Raw genomic sequence first — 26,122 nt, 5'->3', positions numbered from 1 at the left:
ATCCACACACACAGCTCCAAACTGAGGGTCAGGGCCCTTGTTTATATCTGGAGGCAAATGTACACCAAATACCTCCCATTCTTGCAAGATCAAAGGCCCAGATTCACAAAGGTACTTAGGCATCTAAACCCCAGACTTAGCTCTTGAAGTCCCAGTTTTAGCTCCACTGTGATCCGGGTTTGGCAGGAGTTTTCTGGTAGTTGCCTGAACTCACTTGGTCACTGTTTTTCGAGTAAAAAGTTCCTTAGGCACATAAATTTCAGCCTTTCGGCATAAGCACTGCTGCATCACAGATAGGAATTTGGCTAAGTCGTGTGTGTGTGTGTCCCCCAATCTGGTAGGTGACCAGTGGGCATGCCTACTGGATCAGACCCCGTCCAAAATCCAGAAGGAGGTGATGGGGGTGCCCACTTTATAACTTTTAGCCCATTGATTAGAGCACTCTCTTGGGATGTGGGGAACTCAGGTTCGGTTTCCTTCTCTCTGTCAGAAAAGGGGGCTTCCCACCTCTTGAGAGGTTGCTCAGACTACTGGACCAAAGAGTCATTTTCCCCTTCTTCCCCCGCACTCCCAGTCCAATGACTGTAATATTTATGCACAGTGCAATAGTCATTGAGCCAGAAAGAGAGGGAAAATGAGAATGACTTGGTGGTCCAGTGAAAGTGTCTCAGGGACACCTCCCTAGCTGGCTTTAGGCTCCTTACCATACCCAGTTATTACCCCAAGGTGAGCCCAGTCTAGGCCCCAGGCTCTTAATCCTTGCAGTGGGCCCTGCCCTTCCCTTGCAGGATTACTTCTTTTGTTTACCCATGGGGAAAAGCAAAAGCTCAGACTCCAGAGAACAAGTGCCTCCTGGAGTCAACCAAAAAGTCAGTGGCACCACCTTATTGTAGGGGTGCCTGGATAGCAGCTCTACTGGAGGTGCTATGGCCAGATAGCCAGGTCAGTCTCTCTCTACCAAGCTTGCTCCAAGGTTCACTGGATTCCTCAAGGTTCACTGGATTCCACTTGCTCCATGGTTCACTGGGGGATCTCTGGTATGGCAGGTTCCTCCTCCTGATTCACTCCAATTACACCTCTACCCCGATATAACGCGGTCCTCGGGAGCCAAACATCCCTACTGCGTTATAGGTGAAACCTCGTTATATCGGGGTAGTGGCGGCAGGGCTCCAGCGGTGATTTAAAGGGCCCGGGGCTCCCTGCAGCAGCCAGAGCCCCAGGCCCTTTAAATCACTGGCCGATCCCCGCTGCCAGAGCCCCGGGGTTACCGCGCTATATGCGAATCCGTGTTATATTGGGTCACATTATATCGGGGTAGAGGTATACTCTTGCTTTATTTATCCACAGTGCAACAGCTTCAACAGGAGAGACTGAGGGACCCCCTACGCCAGAATATCCCATAGATCAGTGGTTAGAACACTTTCCTGAGAGGTGGGAGACTCTCTGTTCAAATCTTTTCTCCCTCTCTGAGGCCTGGTCTACACTACGCATTTAAATCGATTTAAAGAGTGTTAAATCGATTTAACGCTGTACCCATCCACACTACAACGCCCTTTATATCGATATAAAGGGCTCTTTAAATCGATTTCTGTACTCCTTCCCGACGAGAGGATAGTGCGCTAAATCATATTAACATATCGGATTATGGTAGTGTCTTGCCTCCGGGTGGTATCCCACAGTGCACCACTACTGCTTCTGGACAGCAATCTTGAAACGTCGATGCAGCGGGCAGGTAAACGGGAGAGCCCGCAAACTTTGAATACCTCCTGTTTGCCAGTGGGAGCTTGCTGAGTTCAGCACGGGCTGGATGCAGTCCCAAATCCAAAAAGAGCTCACAGCATGGACATACGGGAGACTAGCTGGATCTGCTGCTTTATGGGGAGACAAATCTGTTCTATCAAGCTCCGTACAGAAGTACGAAATGCAAAGCTTTGGAAAAAATCTCCAGGCTACATCAGTGCTCATGACAAATGTAATGGAAAGCCAAGAGAATCAATGGGAACACTCATGGAAGGAGGTGGGGGGTACTGAGGAACCCAGCTATCCCACAGTACGAGCAGTCTCTGAAAAACGTATTTGCTATTCTGTGGCTAGCTGCTCCAACGTTGTAATTTCAAACCAGTGTCTGGCGTGGTTCAGGGAATTAGTCCTCAAGTTTCTTCCCCCCCCCCTCGTGAAAGAAAAGCCGGAGAAGAAATCATCTGACTTCTTTAATGTCAAATCTATCTGGTACTGAATCTGCTGGGAAGCGATCTGCAGCAGTGAAGAGCAGTAATCTCGCTCTCGCCCTCCCCGGTGGGAGACGGTGGCAGAACATAGATTGATAGTCATCGTCGCCATTCAGCTGAGTGAGACCTCGGCTGGCCTAGGTGAGGCTGCCGGGGTGCGCTGGGTCAGAAATGGAAGGACTCCAGTTTTCCACGGTAGATGGTACAGACAGGCTGTAACTGTCTTCCTCATACGCAACTGGGGCTGAAGCTTCGATCAGCCCCCCTCCTTCCTGTAACAGAAAAAGTTCTGGCCTGTCATAAGGAGCAGCATGCTGTCGCTCTCATCTCTCAGCCTCCTCTTTTAAGCGATTAACCGCTTAATGTCCTGCCTGGACTGTCATCCATCGCGCGCCGGGCAGGATCGCTCCCCATTTTATGTCACTAATAGTGTTTCTTTCCTGCAATCTTTATTACTCATACACAAATGGCAGACCGCACGGTAGCCCAGAAGGTTGGGGGAGACGGCAGCAACGGGTGGGGTTGTTGCAGGGGCACCCCGGCGAATCGACAACGGAGCAATGTGCTTCTTGCTATCACTTGGTCGCTCCCATACACTTGCCCCTTAATTCTATAGGCCAGGACTGACACTCTATTTAGAAACATAAGGGACGGATTATCGGGGAGTCAAATCCAATTTTGCTTTTTGTCGTTGCGCACCATCCGGCCTGATGTTCAGCCGGGCACTCATGATGAGCCTTAGCGACAGACAGGAGGGGAGAGGAACCGTCATTTCATTCGCCAGTTTACTCCGGCAGTAGACGGTCAAGAACAGACTGGTAACCATCTCGCTATCCTAGTGCAAGAGCAGTGAATGCTGCTGGTGCAGCGCGGATGTATTGCCCTCTCTGTCCGCGGCATCCAGTCACATACGGTGCCGGAAAAAAAAAAGCTGAATGGGCTCCAATTTGCCGTCTTGGTATCTGCCAGTGCAGATCCAGGGAAAACAGCGTGAAAAGGATGTTCAGCGTGAGTTTTGCCCGGCGGAAGAATGACCGACGACAGTTTACCCGACACCCGCGACAAAATGATCAACTCCCAGAATTCCAAAGGCGGGGAGACTGCGGGAACTATGGGATAGCTACGGAAGAGCTACCCACAATGCAATGCTTCAGAAATTGACGTTAGCCTCGGACCATGGACGCATAATGCCGAATTACTGTGCCTAGTGTGGCTGCGTGAAATCGAATTTATAATATCAGTTTTATAAAACCGATTTTAGCTAATTCGATATTATCCCGTAGTGTAGACGTGGCCTGACAAAGAGCAGGAAATGGAACTGGGCTTCCCAGCCAGTGCTCTGATCATTGGGCTAAAAGTTGTGAGGTGAGCACACGGGTGCTGGAGGTATAGAAGCACCCCTTGGTTTGAAGTGGCTTCCATCATATACTGGTTTAGTGTTTGATCCAGTTTCAGCTCCATTCACTATACAAATTGTTTTAGCACCTATAGGTGAACACCACCACCACTTCCCTCCTCCTGCTGCTTTACTCTTTGTGTGTAACTCATTCTCACAAGAAGGCATTTAGGTGCCTAAAAGTCTCAGAACCCTTGTCTAGTGATTCATCTAAACTGAAAATTTGTGTGTACAGTAACTCATCACTTAGTCATCCCGGTTAACATTGTTTCATTGCTGCTCAATTAGGGAACAAGCTCGTTTGAAGTTGTGCAATGCTCCCTTCTAATGTTGTTTGGCAGCCGCCTGCTTTGTCCACTGCTTGCAGGAAGAGCAGCCCGTTGCAGCTAGCTGGTAGGGGCTTGGAACCAGGGTGGACCGGCAGCCCCCTATCAGCTCCCCACACCCCTAAGTTCCCTGTGCGGCAGCTCAGCAGGCTAGCAATTGCAGCTGTCCCTCCTCCCACTGCCATGTGCTGCTCCTGCCCTCTGCCTTGAAGCTGCTCCCTGAGACTCCTGCTTGCTGGGGGGGGCTAATGTCAGTGTCCTGCTTCCCCTGCTCCTGCACTTCGCTTACCCCATCTTCCATAGAGCAGGGGGGAACACAACAGAGGGAGCTTCCAGGCAGCTGCAGCTGTGATCAGGTCCCAGCTTGCTGATCTAATTAACAAGGCAGTGTACTTCGGACCCCACTCTTCATATTTAAAGAGGAAATGGATATCTTTCACTGGCGCGCGCGCGCGCGCACACACACACGGTGTGAGTCTCTGTCCCTGTCTGCCCTCCCTCCTTTCCTGCTGCTTTTTAGAGTGTGAGAGTTAACCCTTGAGGGCTCAGCCTAGATAGCACAACTGCCGAAGCAAAAATGCTGCCTCTGTAATTGTGCCGCCCCAAGCATGTGCTTGGTTTGCTGGTGCCTGGAGCTGACCCTGGCTCAGCCAATTGCTAGTTCATCATTTAGTAGTAAGGCATTCCCTCGGAATATCCCATCCTCTGACTCCTCCCCTCAACTAAGAGTCTTCAGAGATGCTTTTTAGTCACAAAGTTCAGTAAAATTTGCATGACAGTATTAAATTGTAAAAATAAGCCTGCTTAGCTTTTATTATGCACATACTTCTCACCTGTTTTTTCAGCTTTAGTTTGTCCATGGTTTTATAAATTGCTTAACTTTCTGATGGGCCCTCAGCTGGAGTATAGTGTGCAGTTTTGGATATCACCCTTTTAAAGAAAGATGTGGATAAACTAGAGAGAGAGAGAGTCCAAAGGAGAGCAACAAAATGATAAAATATTTAGAAAACCTGACCTTTGACAAAAGGCTTAAAAAAAAAAAAACTGGGCACATTTAGTCTTGAGAAAAGAAGATTGAGGGAGACTGGATAAAGAGGACAGTGAACAATTGTTCTTCATGTGCACTGAAGGTAGGACAAGAAATAATTGGCTTAAGCTGCAGAACGAGAGATTAGGTTAGATACTAGGTTAGAGATTAGGTTAGATACTAGGAAAAACTTTCTAAATATCAGGCTAGTTAAGCACTGGACTAGATTAACAAGGAAGGTTGTGGAATCCCCGTCATTAGCAGTTTTTAAGAACTGGTTGGATAAACATCTGTCAAGTATGGTCTAGGTTCTCCTGGTCCTGCATCAGCACGGGAAACTGAATTAAATGACCTTTTGAGCTTTCGAGCTCTACATTTCTATGATTCTACAATGCGGCCTGATTCTTATTTATGCTATCCCCACCCCCACTTCCTTTAAGGTCACTGTTCTAGCAGTGTTAAGGGGACTTAAAGTGAGTGGAAGACCACTTTAGGCCACTTTAAGACCCATTATCACTGCCAGAACGGTACAAGGTGGATTTGATGAGAATCAGGCCCAAGAATGAGTCTTGAGGCATCATGGAGATAACCCTCATTTGTCGTGAATATAAAGCTATGGGTTAACATGTTGGCAGCAAACTACTTAAAGTTATTTTCACTGAAAACTCACTGCTTCCCTTAGCTCAGAGAATAGCAAGAAGTAAATACTGTACCAAACAATAGAGGGAAATGAAATGTTGGAAGTATTCTCTTCCATTAAGCAGTGGAAAAACACCAGGCTTTGAATATTTTATTATAATCATCTAGGAAAACATCTGAGACATCTTGGGCTCAATATTAGGAAGAATATTTAATGACGCATTTAAAGCCAACATGTTACTCTGGCCTCTTAAGAATGCCTTACATGTTCATTGTACTGTTATATCACCTTGAGTATATTATGCCTTTCTGCATTATGGAAATACTTAACTAATAGTCCTCTTATGCCTCCCTCCACAAGTGGCCAATTGGTTCGATAGTGCTGAACTAACTGTTGTGGCTGAAGTAGACGCAGGTATATATGCCCTTCTTTAGTAGTTTGAAATGTGCTTTTTAGCATGTGGGCACAATGATTATTTCAGTTAATGCTGAAATAAGTTATTGCACCTCTGTACATGCGAAAATACACTACTGAAAGCATTTTATAATGGAAAACTCTCCTTGGTACTTGCATTTTTGAGATGGGCAAATCTCATAAGACTAGATTGCCATAACCCTTACTTGGCCACGTAGGGGTGTAATCCCGCTTGGTGTGCCAGACACCTCCTGGATTATGATCAGAGGGACTGGGCAGACCTTGTGGTACTCGGTCAGCACATAGGGCTGCCTGCTCTGTGTGTTCCCTATTGTGTGCCTTTTACTTCTTTCACTTTCCTCTAGTGGGCCAGGCAGGAAAGTGCTCCCTGCCCACACCTGGGCCTCTGGAACTTGTCATTGGGCCCTTGCTCCACAAGCCACCCCGACACACCCAACCTGAGTCAGCTGCAAGACATCCTGCCCATCTGTCTCCCAAGTATGCCCATAAAGCATCTTACATACTTATACTTCATACCATCCGTTTCCTCACCCTTATGTCCTGCCGTGACATCAAGTGGTGGAACCTGCTGGCACCTGAGGAGGGTGAGGAAGCCCACTGTGCCAATCTGTACTCCACTCTGGGTACATGTCCTGCCAGGGATATTAGTTTGGTGGCTCCTCCATGGAGCCATAAGTAGAAGCATTAACTCCCTTGACATCTGTTCCTTCTGCAGTGAGAGGGAGACCCTGGCACATATCTATGTAGGGTGCATCATGTTGCAGCCCCTCTTCTGCCGCCATCGCCTCCTCTTTATAAGGGTCTTGCTGTACTTCTTCTAACACCTCCTCATTTACACACAACCCATCTGTGGCCCTCCTCATCAGTCTCCTCCAAGATGGCTGTTCATATGGGTGAACCCTCGCCTTGGGGAGGCTAGCCCGCTGGCTGCACACTTTCCACCTGAGGCTCCATCCCCTCACATGCCGGATCCCTGACCCCCTCCACCCCCCCACCCCCCATAACAGGAGAAGCCTTGAGGACCCTTCACTCCTGCAACTGGAGGAGTTCCATTCTGCCTACCCCAGCCAGGCTGGACTGCGTCCCCGCCCCGACCGCCAGTCCAGTCCCAACCACACCGGGCTGAGCCACTGCCGCCATGCTGGGTGGAGCTGCTGCTGCCGCCCCATGGCCCCAGCCACACCGGGCCAGCGCGCACAGCTCGAGCTGCCATGGGCTCACTCCCTCTCCAGAACCTCCTGGCCACCGCTGGCTCACCACATTCCCTGAGGAGGAGGGATGTGGTCAGCAGCAGCAGGGAGGAGCAGCAGAGGCAGTGGGGGTCTCGGGGAAGGGGAATGGCCACCATGGTCCACATGTCCGGCAGCAGATCCGACCCTTCCCTGTCCTATTATACCCGTCATGGATGGCCATTCATCGTACCACGAGGAGGAAGCTGGATGGAGGCAAAGGGTGCTCTGCAACCATGGGGCCTATTTCTGGGCTCTTATCTGATCATGTCGCTGGGCAGAGTTTCTTTGGGCAGTGTTTACTGGCTCCTTAGACACCTGTGAGGATCAGGTGAGTGCTGTTCAGGGGTTCTCTGCTCAGTGTTTCCCTCTGGATATCTTATTTTTAACCTTTAACATTCACTCCCATCCTTGTTTTTCCATTTGTTGCGGGGGCAGGCCTCTAGCTTTGGGCAGGCTAATTCCACCTGTCCCAGTACCTGAAAATAGTACTGAGGAGTAAGTCGCTGTTTGTGCTCTGGCACTAGCTGTGACAGTGAGACCTGGGATGTCAGCTGGATACTCTCTGTAACAGAATGCTTTGCCTGTGGGCTGGAGAACCTGAGGCTAAGCCAACCTGACTACAGAAAGGGTCCCCCCTGAGAGGAATTAGGTGATTCCTGTGTAAAAGGAGCCAGGCCTAAGTAGTGATAAAGCCAGCTGGGAAAAAAACTGAGGGAGATTCCTATAAAAGCAGGATGCACAGAAAGGGCTGCTGGGAAAGCCTAGTCCAGCAAAAGGAAAGGAAAAGGAATCTCCATTACTACAGCTGTTCAGGCTGTAGGGAGCAAGGACCTCCAGGTATATTTCCACCTCTGAACAACATACTATCACACAGAGACCTTCCTACCAACACTACAAACAGCCTGGCCCCCTCCCCCCCCCTCCCACTTCCTGCCCCTGATTGCCCCCCTCAGAACCCCTGACCCGTCTAACCTCCCTTGTTCCCTAACTGCCCTGTCCTGGGACCCTTGTCCCTAACGCCCCCCCGGGACACTCTCATCTTATGTCTGTCCAGTTCCAAGGATGCTGTTGGTTCTCAACAGTGATTCTAATACTAGGTATCTGGGTTTTAATTTTTATTTCAATACATTTTGAAATAAATGTAACCCCCACACCACCTGAGTGTGGTGCTCTGTCCCATTTAGCGGCACGGAATTCACTTAAAGAGAGAGATTAATGCATCTGCTCTATAGTCTTAGCTAAGGGCCAGGGGGCTTTTAGCTCATGCAGTAGAGGCTCATGCATTTAGCTCCAGAGGTCCCAGGTTCAGTTCTGCCTGCCACCAACTAGGGTCTGTCAGTGTTACAAGTAAGGGGCTGCAGAATAAGTGAGGTACCTCCTTGCCTCCACTCAGGGTGGGAGGTGAGCTCTACAGATGCACCTCTAAACTCTGGGTCTGCACTGACCCAGGACAGCAACTGATTGGAGTGCAGAGAAGGGATGGGCACATTAAAGAGACTTTTGGATTGCTGGACTTTAGAACCTGAGCTGGTTCTGTATTGTATCGATGGAAAGGAATCCCTAGATGTTGAAACTGGTTCTGGTTACCGCTGGCTCCACTCGGCAGAAGAGTTACATAAATACACGCTATATTTCATTACAAAAGATAACTATCAACAATATACAGCCAAATCTGGGGTGAATTGACCTCTGCTGTTGAAGACACAGTAAAATCATATAATTTAGGGCAAGAAATGAAGAAAAGTACTACAGTATATCTAACGGAAACTGCAGAGGGAAATTAGGAAGGCAAAGAATATTATCATCTCATTTGGAATTTAGCCAGGGCACCATGGGCAACATTCTTCTTACTGAGGAATCTTAAAAGACCACAAAAAATGAGGAAGAACTTAAAAAAAAAAAAAAAAAAAATTCTGAAAAACAACTCCTTGTTCAGCATATTTCTTTCTAGAACCATGGTCACTGGATATGTATTGACGCTGAAAGGAGAGTGCTATTTCTTGGATCTACAATATTACTTGGCAAAGTTGTCCTACAGGACTCTAATTCAAGTAGTGACCTGGTTTAGCTTGTGTGAGATGTACCACCACCCTAGATCCTATGGCAGCAGACATGCCAGATTTCAGTCCGAACTGGAACACTGCCTTGCTATGATAGTGATAGACTGAGTCTTTGCTTCTAGCCCCTTGGCATAAGGCAGTATGTTGTTATGCTGCCCCAGGAGGTACATCCAACTCCTTTCATTGGAAACTTCAAAGGAGTTTCTGCCATATCCATTCCCTGGTCTTATATTTGGGGGCAAGTACTGGGCGTGTAGCTACTGTTTTCACCTAAGCGCCTGAGCTGAGATGCAGAAACTGAGCAGGGGTATGTGCGTGTTACTCATGCATGGCTGCATTAGGCCTGGATACAATGCGGCCCATGATAAATAGTGGAGTTGTTCCATAACCGATATTGGACTAAGTATGATGTTGATCAGTCATGTATGAAACAAAGCCAATGGATTTTTTCCCCATGTCAACAAACTGCCAGCAATCTGCATGATATAGTAAAGTATGTAGATTAAGGGGAACTATGTATGGCCTCTATTTTCTTTTTCTGAGGGAATTTCCATAGTTCATATATCTACTTCTAAATGACCATTGCACAGAGATGGACTATTAGTTGCCAAGAAAACATAGCTCATGGGCCCCTAACTGGTTCACATGTTTTTTAAACATGACTGTCTTTGTTAGCACTAGGTGCTAAGATGGTGTTTAACAGCGGGTTAATCAAAACTTGTGAGGTAACACATTTTCCCTGTGTAGACAAAGGTTAAAGCCTGCTCTACACTCAAAAGCTATATTGGTATAAATGTGTTGGTTGTGATTTTTTTTAAACTAATATGGTTATACTGATACAACTCCTAGTGTAGATTCAGTTATGCTAGTATCAGTAAACTATTCCCATGCAGGAAAGGGAATAAGTAAACTGCACCTTTTATACTGTCAATTTCATGTCAAAATATACTGATAGGGAAACACCCCCCTTGACCCTACCTCACCCAAGGCCCCAGGCTTTTGTTGAGAATAGAGTAAGAGTAGGCCCATAAGCCTTTAGCTAGGAGCAAGAGTTTTAACTTCGGCTAAACTTGTTTTCCTGTACAAAGAGCATGCCGAGGCAGAAAGATGTAGTCAGGGCCCCAAAAAGAGGAACTAGAATTGGATAAAGGGGAACCAGGAGGTCTGTTAAGTTACAACAGCTAAGCCTGCTGTTGGGGCTACAGAAAAGGTGCTAGAATGGTCAAACCGCAGACTTGACTGGCAAAGACAATAACAGGAAAAGCCATAGATGGAAAATTGGGGTTTTGCTATAGATGGAGAATTAATTGGTCAGCTTGCTTGTTATCAACATTATATTCCAAATAAGGCAAATAACATGTGTAACCAGCGTGCTACGTTTTGCGGCTTTAACCTTTATAAACTTAGTAAAATTTGTAACATATAGAGCAGCTTAACCCTTGCTAGGGGAACTCGCTGTCTGTCCCTGTGTGCACACTTGTACTGTGATATATCAATAAAGGTGCCTCAGGCCATCTGATCAAAAATCAGTAGGGTGGTGGTCTTTTCCCCAACAATACAGAATAAATAACCTTAAATCAAAGTAAGTTTTCAAGCAGCATTTTTTTTGCTTCTCTGTAAATGTTGAGTTGTATCAGTGGAAACTTTTTTCATCATTGTGTGTGTACAGTGAATAAAACTCTAATCCTTCCAAAACTATGCATAGTGAAACCAGTACAACTTTCTAGTACAGATGAAATCTCTTTCCTCACTCTGTATGTTTGTGTAATAGAGATTAAGGAAAAAGAGGAAACAGTGTGGGCAGGAAGAAATATGAGAAGGCAGAGACTATGCTGCTTTATTTTAAATTTGCAGACAGGCAGTCTTTTGTTCCACACATAGAAAAAGAAATTAGAAGGTATTACCCAGCTGGTAGTCTCAAGGATTGGCTAGGTGCACCCAGTCACTCTGAGGTGGTCCCTCCAGGTCAAGCTGAGGCATATTAGTGAGGAAGTGTGGGCAAGTTTTTGTATTATCTTTTTTGTGAAAAAACATAGGACTTCAGGCCTGTCAAACTGTCAGCTTTGGAAATACTAAAAAATGAATGCAGAAAAATAAAATAAAATGGTGAGTTGATTTGAGGATGGGTGTTGAAAAAAACCCTAACTGGAAGGCAATATAGAAAAGTTATTCTCTATTAAATTCAATAGACTTGTTAAAGCATCCTACCTCTGTAGCAGAACTAGATAACTCTCTGGTAAATTTGACAGACTTGTAGTATACAGTTTGATTAAAAACCCTTTTAAAATTACTATAGAACCCTCTTTGAGTTTCCTTCCTGTTTAAATCCTAGACTTATTCATGAGGAAAGCTAGAGATGGGGAAAACAAATTTTTTCTCTCAAATGCAAAAGTACATAACTAAATTAAACAATTTTGCATTCCTCTAACAATTTAATACTGTTTGTTTTTTTTAAAATCTACTTCTTTTGAAGAACTCCTAGTCTCATAGGAGAGGTACAGCAGTAAAGACTCCAGTCAGACCTTGATATAGTCCACAGCACCCTGACCCTATCTCATTTTTCTTAAAGCACATCAGGCTTTTGTAATGCATATCTGAGTGGGTGGTGGTGGTGTTGCTATGACATGTCTGTTTATGGTAAGTCTACCCTTCGGATTTCAGGGAATTAAACCTGGCAGTTAGCCTGGACTTTCAAAGTTTAAAAAAAAAAAATCCTAAAAGGAAATAGAACACTTAAAAACTCCAGCCTGTATGTACAGTGCTAAAAATAATCACATACTAAAACCTATTACGCACAAAAACACATTAGTGTTATAAAGTCAAACACTCAAAAGTCAAGAAATGCTAGAATTAATGTTGCCTTCACCTTAATTTGCCCCCCTTGTGGGTATACGTTATGATACAGTCTTTAATTATATGATTCATAGATTCCAAGGCCAGAAAGAACCATTGTCATCATCTTGTCTGACTGCCTGTATAACACAGGCTACAGAACTCCTTCAAAATAGTTCCTAGAACAGATCTTTTAGAAAAAGCATCCAGTTTTGATTAAATAATTATCACTGGGGAGAATCTACCATGATCCTTGATAACTTGTTCCAATAGTTAATTATTCTCACTGTCAACAATGGAGACCTTATTTTAACTTCCAGCCATTGGATGATGATAAACCTTTCTCTGTTAGATTGAAGAGCCCATTATCAAATATTTATTCCCTATGTAGGTACTTGTAGACTGTAATCAAGTAGCTCCTTCAACTTCTCTTTGTTAAGCTAAATAGATTGAACTCCTTGAGTCTATTGTATCCACAACACAGAGCTTTGCCATTGAGCTAAAGGAGCAACCGATGGCAGTAGTAAGTTGTTGTCATATATATATGGACCAGCACTAGAGCCAGGTGAGAGAGATATTTGCAGACATGAGAAGAGTTGTGATACTCAGTACCCTTGGGTTCCATTCCAGGCTCTGGAGGGCAAATGTAGACAGTGAAAGAATCTCTTGTGTTTGGACTAGCAAACAATCAGTGCTGTCAGTGGCTGAGCAGCATTTTCCGCTTGTACTTCATAGAATCTTTCACACTAAGAACAGAAGCCTGGCTCGAGCAAGAGAGGGAGTGCAGTCTACTGGGCACAATGTTTCCTGCCCCACACTTAACTCCTGCCCTGTTGCCTCCAGCCTGTCCCTGTCCTGCCTCTTATGCCCTTTTGGCTTCTTATACCAGACCCACGGACCTCACCTAGTCAGCCCAGGTCTCCACCGCACAGACTCCTAATCCCAGTCCCCTTTCCCAGCCAGTCCTAGTCTCCTTCACTAGGACCTCCATCCGAGATTCACTCTTCCATCCCAAGCTCCTCATCCCAATCTCATCTCCTCCTTCCCACACAGACCTCTTAGTCCAGTCTCCTTGCCCAGCTAGTCTTCCCCACTGGCTCTTTGTCTGATCTCAGTCCCTTCCTGGTTCCCAGTCTGTCTCCTTGCCCAGCCAGGAACACAGGAGAGTCTCCTGCTCTTCGTTCCTGTGTTCGATACCACAGTTACCAACTCCAGCCAGAAAAAAAATAATTCACCAAATTGAGTCATGCAGACAGCTGCTTTTTAGAGCATCATAAGCAGAGAGGTATACAAATCATATACAGTTATCCCAGTTTTAGTTCAACTGAGGGCCTCTTAAGGAAATCGGACTGTGAAAGATTTTCTTGTCTCTAGACTAGCTCGCAATCAGTGCTATCAGTGGCCATGCAGCACTTGCACTTCCAGATCATGCTTGACTTAGTCTTTCGCGCTGAGAACAGAAATCAGGCTAGATCAAGGTAGGTATCAGAACATAAAAATGGCCATAAAGGTTCAGACCAATGGTCCTGCGAGCCCAGTATCCTGTCTTCCAGCAGTGGCTGGCTTCAGAGGGAATGAACAGAATTAATGATTGATCCATCCCTGTCGTCCATTCACAGCTTCTGGCAATCAGAGATTTAGGGGCAGTCAGAGCATTGGGTTGTATCCCTGACCATCTTGGCTAATAGTCATTGATGGACATATCCTCCATGAACTTATCTAATTCTTGGTTGAACCCAGTTATACTCTTAGCCATCACAATATCCCCTCACAATGAGTTCCACAGGTTGACTGCATTGTGTGAAGAAGTACTTCCTTCTGTTTGTTTTTTTTAAACTGATGCCTATCAATTTCATTGGGTGATCCCTGGGTCTTATATTATGTGACAGGGTAAATAACACTTCCTTATTTGCTGTCTCCACTCTATACGTAATTATATAGACCTCTATTATATTTCCCCTTACTCATCTCTTTTTCTAAGATGAACCTTCCCAGTCTTTAATCTCTCCTCATATGGAAGCTGTTCCATACCTCTAATCACTTTTGTTGACCACCTTTGTACTTTTCCCAATTCAAATATATCTTTTTTGAGATGGGGTGACCAGAACTGCATGCAGTATCCAAGGTGTGGGTATATCATGGACTTATATAGTGGCACTATATTTTTCTGTCTTATTATCTATCCCTTTCCTAATGGTTCCTAACATTGTTTGCTTTTTTGACTGCTGCTGCATATTGAGTAGATGTTTTCAGAGAGAGCTATCCATGAAGACTCCAAGATCTCTCTTGAGTGGTAACGGCTAATTTAGACCCCATTATTTTGTCTGTATAGTTGGGATTGTTTTCCAGTGTGCATTACGTTGTATGATGACATAAGCCTCAGCTCAGCCAAATAACAGATGAGCAGTAAATTGTTGAACCAGAGCTCTTTTCCCCGCTTCCAACCAAGCAGAGTGAACTATCAATCCAACTCTTGTGAGGGCTACAGAGCAGAGATATTGGCAGTAATTATTTCCTTGTGTGCTACAGATTTAAAACAGCAGTGAAGGCATTGTTTGTTAGTTGGGATGCGTGGAAATCTAGCAACTTAACAAATATTTACAAGGGTGGCAAGAAATAGACTGTAGATTGCTCTGGCAGGAGTCGGTGTGTAGTGATCTGTTGCTGTACTATAAACATAGAAACCAGTTAGCAACAGCAAAAGACCAGAGGATCGGGAAGCCTGGGACATTATTTTCCCAAAGGTTTTATGTGCTATGTGGTTTTTCATTTGAGATACATACAAACAGAAACCTATCCCCAGGTACCTTAAAGACATTGAGAGCAGCTGCTAAGCCTTGTAACCAGCCCACTCAAGGTAGACATGCAGCATCATATCCTGTCCTAAATGGGGAATTGAGTTAGGATACCAGCTGGGGGAGAGAGGGGAGACTGATGAGAAGCCAGAGGGAAAGGGAGAGTTTTTCTCTCACAGCTGTGGGAGAGAAGTAGATAGTCCGCAAAAGGTTCATATAAGAATCCAAACATATTGCTTATCAGGAACAACTGAACTGTTTTGGTTTGCTCGTCACTAGCATAGCTGTAATTCCTCTCAAACTCACACTGCAGTTATGCCAGTGCTGACTTGGTAAAAGCCCTGTTTTAGAAACAAATCCTCAGTTGGCATCTGCTGCCTGCAGATCAGTTGAGGATCTGGCTTGCAGTTCTCTGCCCTGTTTTCAATATATCTTGGTGGTTTTCTTTTAAAAGACCAGAAAATTAAGGGTATGTCTACACTAGGGGATTATTCTGATTTTACAGAAACCGTTTTTTAGAACGGATTGTATAAAGTCGAGTGCACATGGCCACACTAAGCACATTAATTCAACGGTGTGCGTCCATGTACCGAGGCTAACATCGATTTCCGGAGCATTGCACTGTGGGTAGCTATCCCATAGCTATAGTTCTTACAGTCTCCCCCGCCCATTGGAATTCTGGGTTGAGATCCCAATGCATGATGGGGCAAAAACAGTGTCGCGGGTGTTCCTGGGTAAATGTCGTCACTCAATCCTTCCTCCGTGAAAGCAACGGCAGACAATCATTTAGCGCCCTTTTTCCTTGGATTGCCCTGACAGATGCCATAGCATTGCAACCATGGAGCCCATTTAGCCTTTTGTCACTGTCACCATATGTGTACTGGATGCTGCTGACAGACGTGGTACTGCAGTGCTACACAGCAGCATTCATTTGCCTTTGCAAGGTGGCAGAGACGGTTACTAGCCTTTTGCACCGTCTGCTGCTTTAGAAAATGGCGATGACAGTTACCAGTCCTTTTGTACCGTCTGCTGCTGTCATGGGTGCTCCTGGCTGGCCTCACTGAGGTTGGCCGGGGCGCATGGACAAAAATGAGAGTGACTCCCCAGGTCATTCTCTTCTTTATGTTTTGTAAAAATAGTCAGTCTGCCTAGAAATAGGGGGCAAGTCTACTAGAGAACCAGAGAGCACAGCCGCGTCCAGGTCAGAGGGCCCCGAGATTCCCACAGAAATGATGAGCGCATGCCATTCCTAGGGCTGCCGCGCTGCAACCCCACTATTGCTTCCCTCGCTGCTAGCTCAGGCAGCGTGTCTTCCCCCATATATGTGTGATGAAAGTACATAAAAGAATGCGGGAATAGAAACACTGACTTTAAGTGAGGATAAAATGAGGGGAGAGGCAGCCTCCAGCTGCTATGAGGATTAGCAAGGACAGAAATCTTCAATTATAACATTCGAAACGGAGATGGGGAGAGGAGCTCAGCCTCCAGCCAGCTATGATGAGAGACTGTTACCTAAGCCTTTGCACCACTCTACTCTCCAGGAGACAAAGCTTAAGAAGGGAATGAGCGGTGGGAGTCATTTCCATTTTTGGGCGCTCAGAGCGCCCCCGGCCGGACCTCAGTCCGAGAGCCAGACCAGGAGCACTTCACGGGATGTGACAGGTTTTACTAAGACCTTTTTGTTCGTTAGCAAGATAGGAAGGAAGTGGGAAGGGGTGCTGACTTAGTTCACGCGCTGCACAAGCGCCATGGTCTACCAACAGCATCCAGTCGAAAAGGGGTGCATTTGAAAAAAAGGCGAGAAACGATTTTCACTTTTCTTTATGGACGAGGAAGAGGGGCGTAATGTGATCACATAGAACCTGGAACCACCACGGGCACAACATGTATTTTGACAGACCTTCAGGGCAATTAGGAGCTCAGCCAAGAAATGCAAACTCGGCTTTTCGGAAGACTGCGCGGACGCTAGGAGTACTCATCATCCCCCCTATCTCTCTGAGCATACACAACATTTGATCTTTGGAGCTTTCCATATACGACTTGTCACAATACAGACTGTGTTGAGTCCCTGCTGTGGCCTCTGTCTATCATAGCCTGGAGATTTTTTCAAATGCTTTGGCATTTCATCTTCTGGAACGGAGCTCTGATAGAACAGATTTGTCTCTCCATAAAGCGATCAGATCCAGTATCTCCTGTACAGTTCATGCTGGTCAGAGCTCCGCACTGGGTAAACAGGAAATGAAATTCAAAAGTTCATGGGGCTTTTCCTGTGTACCTGGCCAGTGCATCCGAGTTCAGATTGCTGTCCAGAGCGGTCACAATGGTGCACTGTGGGATAGCGCCCGGAGGCCAATACTGTTTTCAGTGCTACTCCCCTCGTCAGGGAGGAGTACAGATATCGGTATTAAGAGCCCTTTATATCGAAATAAAGGGCTTCGTTGTGTGGACGGGTGCAGGGTTAATTCGGTTTAACACTGCTAAATTTGGTATAAACGCGTAGTGTAGACCAGGCCTAAGAGGCTGCTATATTGAGCAAAGGTAGGAAGGGAGATGCTTTTTCTCACTCTTTCCAAAATGTTATGGAGAGGTGGTCTTTCCAGAATAGAGATTTTGCTATTCTCTCTCAAATCTTCAGGAGATTAAAGCCTTGTTTACACTACAGAGTTATGTTGACACTCCAAAAAGCACTATAATAAGAACTGGTATTGCATGTTCACACTCACTCCTTCTGTCGGCAGAGTGCATCTGCAGTTGGGGCACTATCATCCACAGTGTGAGCAATGCAGTGTGGGTACCTATCCCACAGTCCAGCTTGACAACTTCTGCCACTAGGTCTTGTGGGAAGGTGGAGCAGATTGCAGCGCATCTTGGTAGCAGGCTCAGGACTGGTGCAACCATTTAGGTGACCTAGGCGGTCGCCTAGGGCGCTGGGATTTGGGGGGCAACATTTTCTTCTGTAGTGACTGCAGCAGCCGGATCTTTGGCCGTCTTGGTTGCCGCTGGCATTTAGGTGGAGGGAGCTGGGGCAGGGGAGTGGGGGGAGGGCCACCTGCAGCAAGTAATGGGGGGAGGCGACACGTAGGGGAACTCCCCGCCCCAGCTCACTCCTGCCCTGCCTCCTCCCTGAGCATGCCATGGCTGCTTCATTGTTCCCGCCTCTCAGGCTTGCGGTGCCTAAGCTGATTGGCGCCGCAAGCCTGTGAAGCGGGAGAATTGAAGCAGCAATGGCATGCTCGGGGAGGAGGCAGGGCAGGAGTGAGCTGCGTCTCTTCTTCCGCCTCCCAGGCTTGTAGCGCCAATCAGCTTAGGTGCCACAAGCCTGGGAGGCGAGAGAAGTGAAACAGCCACGGCGTGCTCAGGGTGCTCATGCGCAGAGCACGGGTGGGCTGGGGTGGGGAGGATGTCTCAGGGCGGAGGGGGGGAACTGCCGTGGGGGGGTGCCTCAGGGCGAGGGCGCAGGGGGGACACAAGGTGGAAGTTTCCCCTAGGGCGCGAAACATCCTTGCACTAGCCCTGACCGGGCTCAATGTCCCAGCATTCCATGGGCTTCCGGCTTTTTCACTACATTTTTAATGGTCCTTGTTTGCTGTGCACCCCAGCATCTTTGTGAGAAGGGATGGATCCTGCATTGCTCTGCTATGCTCGGATAATTATCATGAAAACATCACGGATGGCAGTGCAGTTAATCACGAAGTTCCTAACTGATGAAGACACCCAGTTGCCTGACATGCTGTGTGATGTGAATAGGAGCAACTTTAGATTGCTTTTGGCATTCACGGAACAGCTGCAGACAGTGGACTGTTGCTTTTGGAGTCGGGAAATAAGCACTGAATGATGGGATTGTATCGTCATGCAGGTCTGGGATGACGAGCAGTTGTTTCAGAACTTTCGGCTGCAGAAAGCCACCTTCCTGGAACTGTGTGCGGAGCTCGCCACAGCACTGTGGGGCAATTACATCAGAACGAGAGCTATTGGTAGAGAAGCATGTGGCAATTGCTATGTGGAAGCTGGCAACTCCAGACTGCTACCAGTTGGTTGTGAATCAGTTTGGAGTTGGGATATCAACCACTGGGACTGCGTTAATACAAATGTGCAGGGCAATTAATCGCATCCTGTTACAAAGGACCATGACTCTGGGAAATGTGCATGAAATAGTGGAAGGCTTTGCAGAAATGAGTTTCCCTAACTATGGAGGGGCGATAGATGGCACACATGTTCCAGTTTTGGCACCAGACCACCTTATGACAGAGTACATCAGTAAAAAGGGGTACTTCTCCATGGTGTTGCTTGTGGATCACCATGGGCATTTCAGTGTAGGGTGGTCTGGGAAGGTGCATGATGTACACAACTTCAGGAATACTGGCCTCTATAGAAATCTACAAGCAGGGACTTTTTCCAGACTAGAAGATTACAGTGGGAGATGTTGAAATGACCATATTGATCCTGGGAGACCCGGGATACCCCTTACTGTCATGGCTCATGAAACTTTACACGGGAAACATGGACAGACATGAGGAACTGTTCAACAGGCTGAGTAAATGCTGGATGACAGTGGAATGTGCCTTTGGCAAATTAAAGCTGTGCTAGTGAGGTCTTTATGGCAGATTAGACCTCAGTGAGGATAAGATTCACATGATTATGCAATGTACAGTTATGACCATGTGAATCTAAGAGTGAAAGGTTTGCTCAGGGATGGAGTGTTGAAGAAGACTGCTTGGCTGCTGATTTTGAGCAGCCAGATACCAGGGCTATTAGAAGGACACAGAGGAGTGCAATTTGAATCAGGGAGGCTGTGAAGCAAAACTTTGAAAATGAGAATCAGTAATGTATATCTCTGATTGGTCCTGCAATGTTATGTTACGTGTAGTTTTCTTAGGAAGCAATGGTGAAATGTGGGGCCTTACGTTCCAGTAATCAAATGATTAAACTGCCTGTGTATGTATTGGTAGTGTCTGCTATCTCAATTTGTAGGAAACAAACAAAGATGAGTTACCGTTCAAAACCTTTTCTTTTCTTTCACAAAAACACAGAGACACACACACACACGCTTGGTGGGAAAGAAGGTACCAGGGAAGGGCACACTTTCAGAGCTGTGTGTAGGTCCAGCTATCATTTTGAAAGTTGTCCAAGGGGGCGGAGTGAAGGGAAAACCGAGAAGTACCGGAAAGTGGGAAGGACTGTCCAGGCGGAATTTGGTAGAGGAGCATGGAAGAGAGTTCTGGATGTGCCGCAGGTGCGGGCGGACATGCATCTGCTCAGTCTGCAACTTTATTAAGGATTTCAGTATCTGCGTTTGCTTCTCCATGACTTTAATCATCCGCTCAGTAGCATCCTTAACAAACTCCTGATTTTCTTTTCTGTCCTGCCTTTCAGCTTCCCTCCATTCTTTATGTTCCCTTTTCTCCGCATTAGAGAAGTGCAGTAGCTCCCCGAACATGTTTTCTTGCTCTGTGTTGGGCACTTTCTTATCTGGTGTAGACACTCAGGCAGGGTGCGTGGGGGTGTTCCTGAAGACACATCTGCTGAAGCATGATTGTTAAATTCGTGCACAGCATTGAAACATGTCTGGTAACATGATAGTCACTTTCTAACTGACTCTTGGCAAGTACACATCTTGGTGAACACCCAAAGCATGGTGAGTGTTGGCTGGGGGACAGGGGCAATACATGGGGAAGAGATCACTCAACAAAGTTGCACTGCAGCCAACTAGGGGAAAAATTTGAAAATTCTCTCACACTTTTCCACAGGCCGGGGGCTTTGTAGCAGATGCCTCGCTCCTGAGGGTAAGCAGGGAAGCAAGGGCGCATCTACTACACACTCATGGCTTCTGCCCTGGCCCCTATGCTGCTTGCCTGTGTGCTGCTTTGGTCCCTGCACAAGTGATTGCTGAATGGCATGGAAAAGTTTCCTACAATAGGGGAAGAAACAAAGCAACTCTGCCAAGGAACCCTCGGCAGAGGACTGCAGAGTACCTCCAGGAAAAGGGCTATGATTAGGACATGCTGCAGTGCAGAATGGAGATAAAGGATCTGAGGCAGGTGCACCATAAAGCAAGGTAGGCAGATAGTTGGATTCCTGTGAGATTCCTGTGAGGAATCTGGAGGATTCCTGTGAGAACTTGTTGTTCATCAACACCCTGTTCTGCTGTACTGATTAGCTGCACAGGGGAATGTCCAGCACACAGAAACACAGCCAGCCTTACACATTTTCTATATCCTGAACCCACCTCCACACTATACAAACCACAGCCACTTCCAGGCATCTCCTCTCTTGCTTCTTGTTCGCAGGAGAGCAACTGCTGGGACTGGCTAGACACTCCTGGAGTGGTGAACGGTTCCTGGCTGCCTTACCCATTGGGTGACCCCGCTAGGAGCTCCACATTTTTGTCTAATTCCACCTCTTCATCAATGACTTCATCCTCCAAGTTAGGTCCTCTTTCCACCGCCTCCAGGCTTGCCAAAGTATCCACAGGGCTCTTGGTGATGGAGGTGGGATTGCCACTGAGGATAGAACCGGCAGGTCTTAGGTGCAGCACCAGAGCGACTCTCTGCCTCCCTTGGTTTATGGTGCACCTGCCTCAGATCCTTTATCTCCATTCTGCACTGCAACATGTCCTAATCATAGCCCTTTTCTCACAAACCTTGAGAAATCTGCCCGTAAGTATCAAAATTCCTACGACTCTAATATAGCTGGGTCTGCACAGCCTCTTCTGTCCTCTCCCCATATACTGAGCAGATGCAGCAGCTCCGCAGTGGTCCAAGCAGGAGAGCATTTGCTGCAATAAGCTGCCATGGTCACCTGGGAAGATACAATGAGACCTCTCCACACCGAGCCAACAGGAAATGGAATTTCAAAGATTCCTGGGGCTTCTAAGGGGGAGGGGCAGATGGTTGTTACCTTGCTGTGGGGCAGTGGAGTTCAAACCACTGACCAGAGCGGTCAGGATGGACATTGTGGGACACCTCCTGGAGGCCAATTAAAGCAAAAAAATCAAGTGTGGTGTCTACGCTGGCATTTTGTCAACAAAAATTTTGCACAAAAAGCCTTTTATCTCTCGTTGGGGTGGTTTTATTTTGTCGCTGAAACAGGACATGTTTGCCGCCAAAAGTCATATCGCAGTGTGTACACCTTTACTGTTTTGTTGACAAAAGCTGCTTTTTTGATGACAAAACTCGGTAGTGTAGAACATAATTTGGATGAGTGTGGGGGGGGGCAATGGATCAGAATCAACCTCTGTGCCATATTGCTAATTCTCACTTAAATTGTAAACACTTTGACGAAGGGATTGTCCTCTCATCACATGTTCTTTACTAGATTTTGGGTCACTGAGTCTTGTTGGCATTTTTTCCAGTGCCATTTTGATACAGACACTGAGAACCTGTGGGGCTGGCTCCTCCATCTAGCAGAAGGAGAAAAATCTCCTGGCCCTGTGTGGAACTGAAATGACCCTTTCTCCCTCCCTCCCTCCCCCGCCCTGCAATAGGTTTAATCTATGGAGTCCTGCCTGACACTCCTCACACAATGGTAGCTCCTGCAGCTCTTGTGCTGTGGGGCTGGCTCTCCACTCTAGGCGTTGCAGCCTCCGGTGTTGCAGTGTCGCTCAGGTTTGGCTGGATGAAATTTGTGTGAGTGGAGTTGTGACCTGGCTCATGGAGTTGCAGTGCCGCTCACTCACATTTGTCCTATCCAGACTCCCATCATCATGACAGCCAGGCTAAACCTGAGTGGTGCTGGAACCCTAAAGGTTGCAGTTCCTGAAGCAGGGAGGTGACCCCTGCCGGCCCCATGGGACAGGAGTGACAAGAAGCTGCCACATGACCCTTCGAAACATTTTGGCAACCCAATTTTGGGTCCTGACACACTGATTGAGAAACCCTGCTGTAGGCTATGGTCTGTAAACCTGCCTTTATTTGTCACTCTGTTTCTGCCATTCAGAAAATCATGCTGATAAATTCCCATAGATATTTTTTTTTAAATGTGTTTGCAGTTCTCTTCAGATGTACATAAGGTACATGATTAGCATTTGCTTGTCATTATTACTAATGCTGTTATAAGCAGAACTGTATGCATCAGATATTACCTGTCATCATGATGATGATGATTCCTTGTGAACATTTCATAATGCACCAGTGAATAACATAAGCTAATGCAGTATGAAATACAAAAGTTGTTGTTCACAGGACTAATTGTGTGATGCAGGGGAAGAAAAGATTGCAGGTAATAGAGCTTGTGATCAAAATGTAAAAGATGCCAGGAGACACATGCAAGCACCATCATTTTAGACTAGCAGGTAACCATTTCAAATGTACAAAATGGGATGAAAGTGGAGGGGCTACTGTAACCTTTAGAGACTTGTATCTACCTAACTACATCCTCTATTGTTTTTAGGTGACTTTTCACTTTCTGCCTTTGATTGTTTTGTGTAGTTTTGCTGGACACTGTCAGTGTGATTATACTCTGAATAATGACCTTGTAAAAACCACATTTGTGGAGTACCATGTTTGTTGTGTCTCACTATCTTCTGCCTGCAATACAGCAAAATAGAGGACAGACTCCCATTGACTTCAAAGTGCTTTGGATCAGGCCCCAAAGTAAAAAAAGAGCAGTAATATGTTTAGTTTTTCAAATGTGTAATGGCATTTTCCCTCCTGCTTTCAGTGCTAGAGATAAATGTAGAATGTACAGATTTGCCAAAACCCAGTAATAGCCAATTTGGTAATTTGGAATATCTCCATGTATCATGACACTTAATTTAATCGTGTGTTAGATCTGGTGATACATTCTAAACTAGAGGAATATGAGAAATAGGAATGCCATTGTCTTGTTAAATCTTTTTCCATCATTGAAATTTTGCTTCTTACGAATGTGACTAATGCCAGCCAATGGGCCAGCATTTGAAGATCTGCTCATACAAGTGTGACATTTTTACAGATATCTGCATGCCACAAGGATAATGCAACTTACCTGTGATGCTGCCCTTGCTTTTTGGAAAACCTCCAATGGTAGACTTGGTTGTAGTCAGGTTTTCTATATTTCTGTGCATATTGCTACCCAGACTTCATATGGTGTTTAAAACTTGATTCTTTTGTACATTGTTAGTCGTACACGGCATCAAATATACACCACCACCTTTAACCTAGAAACCACATCAGTGGTAGATCTAATTAATCTTATACAGAAACAGCCATAACATTGGAATCTGCGATCTTAGCTTTGTTAATATTAAACTAAAAGGACTTCAAAATTTTCTCAGTGTCTCACTAAATAGGCAAAGACATGCGCCCTGCCTCAAAGAGATCAGCTGAAATTCTAAATGACACCACTAAGACTGATAAACAGAGAAAAGCGCGCGAGAGAGGGTAGGATGAGATGGACAAGAAGATCATACACTTTTTTGCAGTAAGGCAAGTGTATAGCTTGATGGGTCCATTAATTTTAAAAAAGTGTGCAAGCGTTTGTGTGTTTTATGGAGGGACTGGTCCATTTTCAGTTTAGCCGGAACTTTAAACCTTTTAATTTACAAAAATCTCAATAAAATGGTATAGAACAAAACTTTGAGCACTATTTGAATTTTTCATGGCTGTTTGATGCAAATTCATTTGATGCGGAAACGATGGCAACTGTTCCGAAATGACCCCCTTGGTTGCAGTTTTTCACTGAGTTGTCTCACCTGTTTTTGGACATGCTTTGTGTTTAAAAAAAAAAAAAAAAAAAAAAAAAAAGCTCTCTGGAATCTGCACTTTGCTGGACATGTTGTTGAGGAAGTGGAAGTGAAAGTCTTAAAGTTTATTACTGACAGCACTGTATGCGATGTGAAAATGGCAAGGACTTTTTCCCCTTATCTACTTTTTCTATGCTTTTCAGGATTTAGGTTAGCCTAGTGTGTCCTTATCCAACCTTAATTGTCATTTAAACTATGTGTGTGTGCATGGTTTTGTTGTTGTTGGGTTTTTTAGCGTTCATTTGCATTTTTTTTTTAATTCATTTGCAAGGCCTGGTCTACGCTGGGGGTGTGTGTGGGGTGTCAATGTAAGATACTCAACTTCAGCTACGGGAATACTGTAGTTGAAGTTGACGTCTCTTATTCTGACTTACCTCCCGTCCTCACGGTGCAGGATCAACAGCCACAGCTCCCCTGTTGACTCCGCTACTGCCGCTTGCTCTGGTGGAGTTCCGGAGTCAACGGGGAGCATGTTAAGGAATCAAAATATCACATCTAGACGAGACGTGATATCGATCCCCGATTAAATCAATCGCTACCCGCCGTAATGGCGGGTAGTCAGGACGTACCCCAAGGCAGCATAAGTACATTTTTAGAAACGATTTGATTGAGGTAAGAGGACTTAATAAACAGGCTTGGGGAATATGTTCCATAGAATCATAGAAGAGTAGAGCTGGAAGGGACCTCGGGAGGTCATCTAGTCCAACCCCCCTGCTCAAAGCAGGACCCACCCCAACTAAATCATCCCAGCTAGGACTTTGTCAAGCCAGGCCTTAAAAACCTCTAAGGATGGAGATTCCACCACCTCCCTAGGTAACCCATTCCAGTACTTCACCATCGTCCTAGTGAAATAGTTTTTCCTAATATCCAACCCCACTGCAGCTTGAGACCATTGCTCCTTGTTCTGTCATCTGCCACCACTGAGAACAGCCTAGCTCCCCCCTCTTTGGAACCCCCTTTCAGGTAGTCAAAGGCTGCTATCAAATCCCCGCCCCCCACTCTTCTGCAACTAAGTAATGCCCAGTCCCCCCAGCCTCTCCTCATAAGTCATCGCCGCCAGCCCCCTAACCATGTTTCCATTGCCCCACTGGACTCTCTTCCAGTTTGTCAAAGTCCTTTCTGATGGGGGGACCAAAAACTGGTACACAAATACTCCAGACTTGACCTCACCATGTTTGAAGTAGAGGAGTAATATCACTCCTTCGATCTGTGTTGCCAATGCTCCTACTAATGCAGCACCAATATGCCATTAGCCTTCTTGTGCAGCAAGGATCAGACTGACTCATCAAGAAAAATCCATCCGCTCGCTGAACTACCCTACCTCTCCGCCACACTCGTCATACAGAGAATATGAGCTTCTCTGCACGATACTCCTCTCCTCACCGATCATCGATGCTCACTGCACTAAGTGCCTATCTTCTCCTCTTGGT

General features: G+C 46.1%; 1 protein-coding gene across 8 annotated transcripts in view; it reads left to right on the top strand.

Moving 5' to 3' along the window:
• A4GALT (alpha 1,4-galactosyltransferase (P1PK blood group)) overlaps positions 1-26,122 on the top strand; it is a 104,068-nt gene that overhangs the window by 26,149 nt on the left and 51,797 nt on the right. For 2 of the 8 annotated variants that reach the window (XM_032775939.2, XM_032775941.2), the window contains exon 2: positions 21,259-21,395. The exons of 3 other annotated variants lie outside the window; for them this stretch is intronic. In XM_032775939.2, coding sequence (XP_032631830.1) covers positions 21,379-21,395 — 17 coding nt within the window. In that variant the 5' untranslated portion in view covers positions 21,259-21,378. Of the gene's footprint in view, positions 1-20,011; positions 20,205-20,546; positions 20,607-20,718; positions 20,755-21,258; positions 21,396-26,122 lie in introns of those variants that run through there. 3 more of the 8 variants (XM_032775940.2, XM_032775936.2, XM_075070286.1) reach the window with 3 other exon arrangements.

Source organism: Chelonoidis abingdonii, chromosome 1, assembly GCF_003597395.2.
Source record: "Chelonoidis abingdonii isolate Lonesome George chromosome 1, CheloAbing_2.0, whole genome shotgun sequence".
In the NCBI taxonomy this organism is placed as follows: domain Eukaryota; kingdom Metazoa; phylum Chordata; order Testudines; family Testudinidae; genus Chelonoidis; species Chelonoidis abingdonii.
The sequence above is the reverse complement of the archived record's forward strand: the minus strand, read 5'-3'. Positions and strand labels throughout refer to the sequence as shown.